This window comes from Alosa alosa, chromosome 13 (assembly GCF_017589495.1).
Source record: "Alosa alosa isolate M-15738 ecotype Scorff River chromosome 13, AALO_Geno_1.1, whole genome shotgun sequence".
NCBI classification, from domain to species: domain Eukaryota; kingdom Metazoa; phylum Chordata; class Actinopteri; order Clupeiformes; family Clupeidae; genus Alosa; species Alosa alosa.
The window spans coordinates 25,241,449-25,254,526 of NC_063201.1; the positions used below are offsets into that span (position 1 = coordinate 25,241,449).

Below are 13,078 nucleotides of genomic sequence, written 5' to 3' on the forward strand. Positions count from 1 at the left end.
ATTCTGGAAATTATTTCAATGCCCAAAAAATAATGAATAAATATATTTATAATAAATACTATTTACCCAACACCCTTGAGTCAAATGGAAAGGTTTCTCTGATAATATTAATTTCCTTAATGCAAATTAAATAGCCCTTTTGCAAAGTCCTATTGCATTGGAATGAAATGCCTATCATGTAGTCTGAATATACACTTCTCAAATTCTGTCCTGGCCTGCATTCTGAGACACATGGATTCACACGGTCTAAATATAGCAGCGTTCAGCTCACAAGTGGACACACTGTAGGTTACCACACGGATTTCTTCTGTCATGTTTTCCGACTATTTTGGAATTAAACTTAAGAATATATGACATTGATATTAACGCAAAAGAAAGAACTGTGGAACTGAAGGTCCTGGAGAAACTGGAACTTGAAAGGGCAAAAGAGAAAACCAGATGTACTGTAAGGCTGAATAGGACTCAGGTGAAACACGCAGTCTAGCTTAGTCATAACAGAAGAAAGGGTGTTTACTTCATGTGTCAGCCACTGAACATTTGAAACATATTGAACAACATTTCAACATTTGAAATAATGGCACGTTTAAAGGTATCACTTTTGGGATTTCTCATGCTTCTACTTCACGGTAAGGTTCTGTTCTGTAAAACAACATGAAAAAATTCCTGATTTTTACCAAAACACATTTTCTGTCCATGTCTGAATGATGAAAGCAGTGGTGACTTCAAACAATGGGCCTCTTGTTCTGTACTGTGCTTTTTTCATTGTATTTTGTGTTGTTTATTTATTGATCTAATACAACAAATAAACCTTCCCTTGCCTTTTCTGCCCTCATGCCACTTATGTTTGTGTGCCGACTCCGTCCCTGGTCCAGCAGCGCCCCACGCAGAGGCAGGATGTGCTGAAGTGGACTCCATGACGGAGGCAGTGGCCGGGGAAAGCTTCCTGCTGGGCTGCATCTCCTGTAAGAAAAGGGAGGAAGTGGACGCGTCCACCTATGTCGACTGGTTCTTCAGGCCCATTGAAGAGGAGGGTTTTGTTCAAGTAAGTGTGGATGATGACGGTGCATCTTTTTGCGCAATAGAAACCCACCAAATTCTCAACTCAGAAGTATTTTCTTTTCCTAAAAGAAAAGATTTTTGACTTGATCTAAAATGTTATGTAAAATAAAGAGATTAAATGAATTATAGAAATGAACAACACCTGTTCACCTGGACACATAAAATGGTCCAACTAGCAATGTCTGCTGGGAATATGACAGAGCAATAGAGAAAATTCAAAACCATTTTAGCTTTTCTTTTCTTCTTTCTTTGGGCTCTAAGAGGGAAAAATAGTTAGATTGTCTGTGGTGAGAAGCACCGCCAGGGGAGATGGATCCAGCAATAATAAGAATAAATAGCAGAAATATGAAACAATATTAAAAAATAAAATGTTGAAAAGAATAGAGTAGAACAGCCTAAATAATACCATGGTCCAGGACAGCTTGCCATTATTAACTTCCGCAATGTTACTAACTAGAATATGTATCGAGAAACAGAATGTGGCTATTTGTTTGTAAGCTGATGCTCCTCAGAGTGGTCCTTACAGAGAGGAGATGATACTATGGAGTCCTCAGAACTTAAAAACGGTTGCTAATGATGAGAAAATCATAAATGGAACTTTTGAAGTTTTATCTAAGAAAAGTATTGTTAGTCATATTGTTATGTTTTACCACCTTCCTGCAGATTTTCCACTATGAGAATCCCTTTCCTACCATTCTGCATGAGGACTTTGAAGGCCGTCTAGAATGGCACGGCACCAAAGGAACAAGAGATGTCCAGATAGGTGCCATTTTCATTCACAATGTCACCTTCAACGACACAGGAACTTTCCGCTGCACCATGGAGCGCACTCTCTTCCTCCCTTATGGTGAAGAGCATGTCACCATCATTAAGGACGTGGAGCTGTCTGTTGTGGCTGTAGGTGAGAGATAGACGCTACTAGCCGTTCAGTCCTTGTGATATTGTTCAGCTGCTAGACCACAGAAACGGTATTAGGTTCTACAGGGAGAACGGTCAGGCAGGGCCAGGGCTGGAGGGGGTGCAAAGAGTGTAGTCACAACCTGCACCTGATCTCAAGAGGACCCAAAAATAAAATGATGTTTCGTGAACTATAACCTTAAACTGCCCTCTGTGTTTCTGTCCCCTTTCCCATGAGCTTCTCTTTATCGGTGGTATATCGTTTCTGACTATAATAAACCTGTAACATGGCTTTTGGTTTTAGTGCAGAACAATATTCTGGTTAACATAAGCCAAAACACCTGGATGATTTAAAGGAACATGCCAACACTTTGGGAAATTAGCTTATTCACTGTCTCTCAGAGTTCCATAAGATGATACATACTGTACCCTTCTCGTCTCTGTGCATGCAGTAACTCAGTCTGAAGTACCCACCATTACCATGGCTTAGCATAGCTCAATGAGGTGGGCAGTAGGCCTAATAGCCTATAGCGCCCAAAAGTGACAAAATAACTCCAACAGTTTCCCATTTACATGTTGTGACTTGTACAGTTACAACATAGGCTACAGGATACAAATAGGTGATTTTCTAGGCATATTCAAACTTGGAACTATGTTCTCATTGAGTGATTTGCACACAGCACCAGAAAAGCTGCAGTAGGCCTAGTAGTGCTTCGCCTGAATGAGATGTTGTTCCAAGCATGTATGATATGACATATGATTAGAAAATTGCTGTGTTGCATTTTACATTGAAATTTGTACACATTGTAATTATACAAGTCACAACATGTAAATAGAACAATGTTTGAGGTATTTTGTCACTTTCGGGAGATAGGCTAGTTGGAACTGTCTACCTTAATGAGCTATCAGACTGAGTTCCTGCACGCACGAAATCGAGAAGGGTATGTATGATCTTATCCAACTCTGGGGGAGATGGTTAATAAGCTCATTTCCCAAAATGTTGGCGTGTTCCTTTAAATGATTTATGGACCTTGGCTGTTGAGGCTCCTGAAACCCCTTCTCTTACATGATATACCTTGCACAGGTGGACCCATGCACATTGTTGTGTCAAGCATGTTGACGTTTACATTCTGTTTTCAGCCAATCGGGAGCTGACGGCGGTGATCGCGGAGATCATGATGTATGTGGTCATTGTGGTTCTGCAGCTGTGGATGATCTTGGTGCTGATCTACTGCTATAAGAAGATCTACGCAGAGGCCGAGGCCAGAGAGGCCCGCAGAGCACTGAAGGCTCAGAACAAGTAAGGGGGTGGGGGGTTGTGGGGTGTGTGTGTGTGTGTGTGGGGGGGTTGTGGGGTGTGTGTGTGTGCCAAGCCAAATTAGAACTTTATCAGGGATTATTGATTACAGTAGTCACAAAACATTATTCATTCTCTCTTTATCAGGGATTATTGATTACAGTAGTCACAAAACATTATTCATTCTCTTGCCAACAGAGGTTTGGATGCAAAAGATACGTGTGATGGGGTACATTTGGAGTAACTTTCTTGGGTAAGTGTATTTGAAGAAGGGCATTTGTTTGGCTTGAAGTTGATGATATGATAAATTAAATCCTAAAGTAAGTCCAAAAGCATGTATGAACCAGCATATATTGCAGGTTTCAGTTAATGTGACCTATTGACTGACATTTTGTTTCTTGATAGGTGGGTGTATCATACCGAAATGGCTACTGTGAAGTTTGTCAGTAACACGGTGCTGCAAGTCATGAGGGTTGCATGGCTGACACCATAGGTCTTTGGGCACCATTAAGTTCAGGAGGATATACTGAACGAGGTGCCTCTGGTGATCATGAGTTCTAATATCATAACATCTAAAGATGTGTATCAAGCATGTCACAAACTGGCTCTAGAGCTGGCATAGGGAAACACAAAAAAAAACAGAGTTGTCAGATAAATGCTAACAATGATCTTATCATTTGGTGTGTTGATTAATTAATCTGTATTGAGGACAAAATACTGTATCTGGTAATTGTATTATGTTGTGGCAAGCAATTTTCCAGATGGATATTGTAATCTGCATATAGGCCTGCTGTAATTTTTCATTAGAAAGCATTTAGTTGCTCATTTACTGTTTTCCCCAGTAGTTAAGGTATAATTTTTTAATTTATCTCCTCCAGAGTCTTTTTCTCTTTCTTTAGATTCTTAAAAGCGGAGTCTTAAATGGAGGTTTGGAATGTTGTTATTGCAACTGATTGTTTAGAAAATACTGTATGTTGACAGCAGATGACATTTCACCTAGAGAACTGAACCTGTCTGTACAGGTCGTAGTTTTGGAATCTGCACCACAGAGTGGTGTGAAGGTACCTAACTCTACCTCTCTTACAGGTAAATATGGATATGGAAACATAGTAATACATTGGACATACATAAACATTTGAAGCCAGTGTAGTGTGCTTCTAATGTTTAATCTGAATTGTGCCACTGGTTCTGAGGATTTTGTATTTGTAATTTGCATACCAATTATCACAATATAGGACTTTATTTTTCCATTAGCACTTAACTGTTGGACACATGATGCTGTGCAACGCTAACGAGGAGCAGAAATTATGTGTGAAGCCATCAACATAGGGATATTGCATTTGTTATAGAACATACAGTATGACATATGGTCAAATGTAGGACACGAGAGAGAGGAGTAGTTTGCACACTGAAAGAAATTAGCCTACTTTAAACAAAGTCTTCAGAAAGGAGTTTTTTCATTTAATTTTGGGAGCAAGAGCAGACGTTTCAGCCCTCCAGCTATTCTCAATGCCCACAGCAGATACAAATGTAGGACACAGCATCATAACACACACCAGTGATAATATGAAAATATTATCGTAAATCAAAATCTGTCTGAATATTTGTTTTTGAGGGCACAGGTCCTTTTGCCATCTAACATTCATCTGTGATTCAATATACGTGCCTCGAAATAAGCTATACACTAGAACAGCCAATGAATACGTTGCTTCGGGACAGGAGTGAAGGGTGTGTTGATCCCAAAAACCTCAAACCAAAATTATTCTGAAACCTCTTTCTGATATGACATACTGGTCAGTGCTAAAGTGTTTCCACAGGAGCACCTTTAACCACCCTGATACCAGTGATGAAAGGCTTGTACTTTAATCTCAACATTAACCACCTAAACACACTATCTGGGAGTTGTCAAGATACATTTATTATACTGTTAATAGGGCTATGTATTGTTAAAAAAAAGTCATGTTTGTCATTATGTTGTCATCATGCTTATACAAATGTCAACAAATGTCATCATGCTTATAACAAACAGTGAATTTCTTTCAGGGCAGATATAGCCAGAGTGCTTTAAAAAGTGCTTTAAAAACGTGAGAGAATCCCTATTCCTGTTTGCCTTCATGTTTTCATGTAAAAAAATTACTGATTGAACAAAAAACCTAAATATAAGGTTGGGAGATGAGACTATTGATGTTGGGTTCGCCTCCTCCACCTCCCTGACTGCAATTCACAGGTGAAGCATAATATGGTCAGTCACATATTATGGTCACAGCCAGGCAGGAGGGCACAGCACCTCAGAGAAATGATTGCAGTTCACTATTGGACCCGGTTCCCCATGGGATGCATATAGGCCACAACTCCCTCCTCAGTTCATGTAATAGTTCACAGAGAAATTAGTCTGAATGGTGGAATTATCAACACAATCCTTGAGACAAGTGACACACTGTGGATCACTGATAATCAAAGTCCTCCACATTTGGTAATGAGCAGGTGCCAAGACTTTTGGACTTAGGATCTCTCCCTGAGCTCCTCCATGACGAAGGGCTCCGACTCCATCAGCACCTCATACAGGCAGTCCTTGCCCTTCACACTGCTGCGAATACTTCCCATTTCAAACAGCTCCCTCATCTTCTTGTAACTGGTGTTCAGGCAGCGGATGTCGCTGTAGTTCTCCTGGGTGATGACTTTTTTCATCAGCAGGCGATCCAAGATGGGGTCCACCGCGGTGATTCTCTCGATCAGCGAGATACGATGCTTGTCGATGAAGTGCTGACCTACACAACAAGGGAGAGTGAAGTGAAGGGACAAAATTAACGCTTGGTGGAATATGAGGTGTGAGTGAGAGACAGAGGAAGCATTCTGTTTAAGGAGAGGAACATGTTAGGTGATTTGGCTTCTTGAGAGTCATTCGTAGTAGTAGTAGTAAAAGTAAAACACTTACAAAGTAAATGTAGGTGTAATTGTACTTATTTTGTATATACAATCTATCTTATGTAGGCTACACACTGTAAAAGTGTCTTACCTGCGGTCATGTATTTTGAACCTGCAGAGTTGCCATCTCCACTCGAAACTGTAGTGCAGCAACAAAAACAGCAGATAGTTATAATGAGTTTGCATATCAGGCAAGTAAGCTACCAAAACTTATATTAATACAGACGGTTCCCTATGTAGACCCTGCCTAAAATTGTATTATTTAATTATTTATATGTAAAGTGTGTACATGTAGGCATACTTCAATTACGGATTATAACTTACATTTTAGACATACAACCCCAAAACAGAAAATGTTGGGACGTTGTGCAAAATGCAAATAAAAACTAAATGTGATAATATACAAGTCTCGTAAACCAATATTTAGCAGCAAAAAGGACACAGACAACATATCTAATGTTGAAAATGAAAATTTGGACTATTTCATGGAAAATATATGTTAATTTTGAATTTGATGCGAGCAACATGTTTCAAAAAAAGTTGGGACGGGAGCATGTTTACCACTGTACTGCTTCACCTCTTCATTTAACAAAATTCTGTAAATGTTTAAGAACTGAGGAGACTATTTGCTACAGTTTTAAGAATGAAATGTTGTCCCATTACTCCCCGATACACGCTCAACAGTATGGGGTATTCTTAGTAATGTTTTCATTCCATTATGCACCTAATATGACAAATCTGGTATGCGGACAGGCCATTTTAGCACATGAACTGTTCCTCTATGGATAAATACAATTTAAATATGTGCAGAATTGCCATTGTTTTTCTGAAATATTCAAGGAATCTTCCTGGAATAGATATTGCCTGGATGGCAGTATATGTTGCTCAAAACCTGTATTAATCTTTCAGAATTGATTGTGCTTTGCCAAATGTGCAAGATGCCCATGCTGTAGGCACTAATGCTCCTCCACATCATCATAGATGTTGGGTTTCGAACTGAGCACTAAAACAAGTTGGATAGGTAGGATACATGGATAGGCCCTCTCCTCTTTAGATCATATGAGTCCATGATTTCCAAAAATAATGGCAAATTTTGATTGGTCTACCCACAGGTCCTTTTTCCATGTTACCTCAGTCTATTTTAAACAAGCTCAGGCCCAGATAAGACGGTGGTATTTTCTGTATCGTGTCTCAATACAATTTTGGTTGTTAAAATTTTGGCTGCAGTTTTTGAATTGAGTATCAAACTGTGCACATAGACAATGGCTATCAGAGGTTTTCCTGAGCCCATAGAATGACAGGTGTGGAAACAGGTCTGGTGTTGATGCAGTGCCATCAGAGGTCCAAAAGACCACGACCATCCGATGTGTTTTTCAGCTCCTTCCCTTGTTTGCAAAGATTTCTCTGGATTCTCTGAATGTTTTAATAATATTATGTCCTGTAGATGAACCCTGTAGAACTCCCTAAATAAGTAACAATGTCATCTTAAGAAGTATAAAATGACATTGTTCCATCATTTGTGTACACAGGTTTACACAGAGTGATGAATACCCCTACATCTTTACTTCTAAGAGACCCTGCCTCTCTGGGATGTTCTTTTTCATGCCCAATCAGGTTGCCAGTTACCCTAATTAGTTGTGAAACATTCCTCCTTTTGTTTTCTTTATCATTACACACCTTTTCCAGCATTTTGTTATGCCTGTCCCATTTTTTTTTTTAAACATGTTGCTGGTATCAAATTCAAAATTAACATATATTTTCCATAAAATAGTCAAATTTGTAATTTTCAACATTTGATATGCTGTCTGTGTCCTTTTTGCAAGTAAATATGAGTTAAAGAGATTTACAGATTATTACATTCTGTTTTTATTCACATTTTACACATCCTAACTTTTTCTGTTTTGGGGTTGTATTTCCAAAATAAGATTTCTTTTATCGTTTAAAGACGATGTTGTTTGTTGTGTAGGCCTACCATTTATCACATCACACCTGGATTACTGTAACATTCTTTTTACCTGCCGTTCTGAACTAAACCGCCAGGCTTTTTAACGAAAACCAAGGGGTGTGAGCGCCTCACTACGCCATGTCAAACTTTAATAAATGAATCTAAATCTAAAGAGAGGCAACAACGTCTGACCTGTTCACGGCTAGGCCTACAGTAGGCACCCGATAATGTTAGGCCTACTTAAAGGAAATACCTGGTAGGCCGACCTTCAATAATGTTAGGATGCTTAAGAGAAACGCTTACAGACACTCCATAATGTAGGCTACTTAAGGGAAACGCTCTCGGGTTTAACTTTTTCAACGAGAGAGCGGTAGCCTACTAAATTGTGAAGTTACATTTGTGAAAAAGTAAAAAAAAAAAAGTGAAACCGAAACTTGTGACACTTCTTGTAGGCTATTTTCAGGAAGTGGGTAGGCCTATTTAGCCTAAGTATTTAAGCCTAAATACAGCTATAGGCGTATTTGAGGAAAACACGTCTTCTTTTTAAATATTCATTAATGTTGATTATCGAAAAATCTTCGAGCGTTTACAATTTGTAAGAGATGTGTTGCCTAGGTTATTTTGCCATCTGCATAGGCTTAGACCTGGTCGAAATTACGCCATGCTATTATTTTCCTGGTCGAGACTGTCTTACCTTTGGAGGCAAGCATTGTAGCTTCATTGTTAAATCCAAGCTTTTTAAAAGTGTCAATAGTTACTTGCGCTGCCTTCGATTCTGTACACATTTTCACCAAAAGATCGGCCAAGTCCATCTCATCTGCATCTTCGACAGCACGCCTGGTAACGCGCGGTTCCTCCTCCCGATCGCATAACATTACTTTGAACTTCTTTAAATCTTTGGCTGACAGATTTTCCAAAGCATCAATAATCCAAAATTTGATTGTCTTGTCTGACATGGTCACTTAACTCAAATTTGGACTACTAAACAGACGACTATTCCGTGCAACGCCTATATGTCTTGCCGTTTCGTTTACCACCTTTGGCTTTACGAAACTAAAAGTCCTTCCTCTCAGGAACCTGAAGTCCACCAGAGGGCGCTGTAGGGCCCTGTTTTTTGTCATAGTTTCCCTATTTTTTCTTTCTCATAGAAATGTATGTGGCTACTGGCTCAAATTCACCAACGTAACAGACAGGGGAGGATCCAAGGATTTCCACAGGCTACTTCATACTTCATCGGGCGTAGGCTACAAGTCAAAAAGTTCACATGCATTATCATTGCTTGAGTTATTACTTGCAAATGTGTTGAACTAGCTGTCACAGTTGTCATAGTATTTACATGTGACCTGCCAGAACGTCAGGAAAGTTGTACAGTTCTGGGGTGTTTTTGGTAATTTTTCATTTTCACAATGCTGTAAAAGCCTTTGCTTTTTCTTTATACTGTTACAATGTCTGTCAACTGAAAAAACGTTTATCCCCTTTCTTGCAATCGACCCCCACACAATAATGTGTAACTTTGAAATAGCTATGCCACATAAAAATAATGAAGCCTTGTGCATTGTTTATTAGAAAATGTGTAAACTGTATAGACAACAAGACAAAACAGTTTGACTATCTTGACATAGGCTAAACAATGGTGTGCACTGACAGTTTCATTGGTGTAAATATTTGTTTTTGAGACATAAACAAAGCATTTTGAGCAAGATATGTGCTTTTGCAGGTAATTCATGTAGTGCAGTTTGCACTAATTGTTTTGAGAAATACACTAACTGTTGTGCAAATGTTAACAATTATGCGAGAAATGCACCAAAGCGACTGAGAAAAACTAAAGTCCATAAGTAGAGTTGTGTGTAATAAATAATGACAGAGGAAAAAAGCATTGAACAAGCATTGAAAAAGCAGTACACCAAGGCAAGGAACGAGCTGGAACTTGTAAGTAGAGAGTAATTTCCCCATCTGTGCAAATTAATATCTGGGTTATTGATGGGTTACATATTGATGGGCTACAAAAAGTTTTTTTTATTACCAGGGTGTCACACAAGAAACATCTCATTATGGGTAAAATCAGAGAGCTCTCCCAAGACCTTTGCAACCTTATTATTGCAAAACATATCAATGGAACTGGTTATGCATTTCAAAACTTCAGAATCTTCCAGTAAGCAGCATTAGGGCCATTATCTACAAGTGGAAGGAGCATTACTGCAGCATCAAACAGCCACGCACAGGAGCTTTCTGACCATTGACTCAGGAGGATAATCAGAAGAGTACCCCAAAAAGAAAATGGCATTGTACATCACCCTAAAAATTCCATACCAATACCAGTGAGGTTTGGAGGTGGAGGTATAATGGTGTGGGGCTGTTTTACTGGCAGACTTCATACAGTTGAAGGATGAATGAAGTATTTTTTTTCTGGGAGAATCTTGCCATCCACTAGGATGATGAGGATGAGACATGGCTAGACCTTCCAGCAGGACAATGATCCAAAGCATACAGCAAAGAAAACTCTCAATTAAGAAAGGAAATCAAGGCCCTGACTTAAGTCCAACTGAACATTTCTGGAAGGAACTAAAGCTCAAGATTAACAAGAGGGACCCCTGGAATCCTCAGGATTTAAAGACTTTCTGTTTAGAAGAATGGGCCAAAATCACACCGGAATACTGCAACTTAGTTTCATCATACAGGAAATGTATTGAAGCTGCCATTACAAACAAAGGCTTTTCCACAAAGTATTTAAGAAATTTCAGTAGGCGCGTTCAATACTTTTTCCTGTGCCCGTTCCTCTTTATTACTTTATTTATAGACTTGTTTGACTTGTAATGTTTGAATTTTTACTGTGTGGATTACCTGAGTTACAGTTTTTCTCAGTCGCTTTGGCACATTTCATCTTAGCATTTGTGCACATCATTAACCCATTCGCGCTGGATGCTGCATGACGCAACATTCTATCTCCCGCCGGTTGCTGCATAGCGCAACATTGAATCTCTCGCTGGTTGCTGCGTAGCGCAGCATGCTTTTAATTTCATGTTTCTAGGTGTACAGAGGCTAGATATTAAGGTTTTGGTAGACGTTGACAATTATCAGGAAATAAGGTTATTTAGTCTAGAATGCCATAGGATTCTATAGGTGTTTTTAGCAGGCATTTTAGGAGTAAATGGGTTAAAGCAGTTTACCCATCTTGAACAAACAGCAATGCTTACATCCATGCAACTGACTTTGTACAAATGTCTGGTGTTTTTTTTCTTCTTTCGATTAACCATGTTGGTCAAAATGCACTACTGGTCCCCCTATGAATAGTCCTACCCCATAAAACAAATTGGCCTTATTTCATTGCTGGTGTCATTACATGCAAATGTGTTAAAATAGTTGTCATAACTAGTTGTCAGTCTGTCTAGAATATATACAGTACCCTCCAGAATTATTGACACCTCTGCTAAAATTGACTAAAAACCGGTATAAAAATAATCTGTTGGTGATTTATTGTTATTATATTCATCTCACAATGAAAAAAATAGGAAAAATCCCACCTTGAAGGGAAGCAAATTTATTTTGAGAAAAAGGAAAATCTCATAAAGAAATAAATATTTTTAACAAAAACACTTCGCTCACAATTATTGCTTGTAATACCTTCTTAAGCCTCCCTTTGCCAATAAAACAGCTTGTAATGTTCTCCTATGACACCCCATAAAGTTGGAGAACACGAAGCAAGGGATTTAAGACCATTCTTCTTTACAAAATCTCCCCAGATCGTCCAGATTCCTAGGTCTACACTTGTGCATTCTCCTCTTTGACTCACCCCACTGTTTTTCTATATAGTTTAGATCAGGGAACTAAGATGGCAATGTCCAAAGCTTGATTTTGTGTTCAGCAAACCATATTTGTTTTGATCTGGACATTTGTTTTGGTTTATTTACCTGATGAATGATCCAATGAACCAACTTTTAATGTCTTGGCAGAGATTGACAGATTTCCTTTGAAAATGTTCAGGTTTGTCTTGGTGTTCATGATACCATGCACCTTAATTAGGTTCCCAAGGCCTTTGGGAATAAAAACAGCCCTACAATAGCACAGCCCCTCCACCATAATTCTCATTAGGCATGGGGTTCTTTTCAGTATATAGAAATAAGGAAGCACGCTCAACACCCTATAGTACTTCAACTGGGTGCTTAAACTTTCTTGATAATAAATCAAAGACTTACTAATAAAATGAACTAGATGTACCATATAGCGGTACAAAAAGCCCGTAAAAGTCCTGGCAGGAAGCGATTACATCAACGTTTTTTGATATATCCATTTTTTAATATTTTTTCCCCGAAGTGTTTACAACTTAGTGTTAACTAATAATTGTTGCAAACTGGTACTATGAACAAAATATTAGTGCATTCCTGGATCTACATCCTTCAGGACTTTTACGGGCTTTTCCCAAATCACGGAAGTAACATTGACGCAGCGGTAGGCTATAGCATCAGGCAAGTGTTATTTAAATTAATATTTATTTACAAACTTTTCAATGCCTCGTTTTATGAGTAAAGAACATAGTTGTACTACTGTAGAAGTTTCGTACCATTCAGGGCATTATTAGTGGGGTAATTTACGAGATAAAAGTTGGTACCATTACGACTGCAGAAACTCATTAGTTGACCAGGGTTCGACCAAGGGAAAACAGGTTCTGGGAGGGTGTTTGGCTCGGGATCATGGTGCAAAGGACCCTAGGGTGAAATTACTCCGAACCATCGCTTTAAAAGGAATCGAGTTTGACAGGCCTAGTGTCAAGAATGTGTGTGGTTATCAGATCTGCTAGGGTTATCATATCTGTTAGGTACACTACGTCATATGACATGTCGCCACCTCATTCGTCCAAAGTAGAGAGTAGAATTCAGCAGGAGTAGGCCTACAGCCTGAGGCAAATTTGAATCTGATTGAAAGGTGCTCTAAGATGCTGGGTAACATCACTTCTGTTG

General features: G+C 38.9%; 2 protein-coding genes across 3 annotated transcripts; one reads left to right on the forward strand and one right to left on the reverse strand.

Annotated features, from left to right (window-relative positions):
- Positions 1–242: 242 nt before the first annotated feature.
- On the forward strand, positions 243–4,427 carry si:ch211-225p5.8 (uncharacterized protein LOC555567 homolog). Of its 2 annotated transcripts, none has more exons than XM_048261744.1 (6): positions 243–626; positions 873–1,042; positions 1,723–1,960; positions 3,097–3,256; positions 3,452–3,506; positions 3,659–4,427. In XM_048261744.1, exons 1-5 carry the CDS (start codon positions 575–577, stop codon positions 3,495–3,497), a joined length of 666 nt encoding a protein of 221 aa, XP_048117701.1. In that variant the 5' UTR covers positions 243–574; the 3' UTR covers positions 3,498–3,506; positions 3,659–4,427. The 2 variants fall into 2 exon arrangements, with proteins under 2 accessions (XP_048117701.1, XP_048117702.1); XM_048261745.1 differs by having other exon boundaries at positions 244–626; positions 876–1,042.
- Positions 4,428–4,693: 266 nt separating this feature from the next.
- Positions 4,694–9,198, reverse strand: pycard (PYD and CARD domain containing). Its single transcript, XM_048261747.1, has 3 exons — positions 8,818–9,198; positions 6,270–6,317; positions 4,694–6,021 (listed from the first exon to the last, which is right to left on the reverse strand). The coding sequence occupies exons 1-3, from the start codon at positions 9,077–9,079 to the stop codon at positions 5,756–5,758; spliced, it is 576 nt and encodes a 191-aa protein (XP_048117704.1). The 5' UTR covers positions 9,080–9,198; the 3' UTR covers positions 4,694–5,755.
- Positions 9,199–13,078: the final 3,880 nt, after the last annotated feature.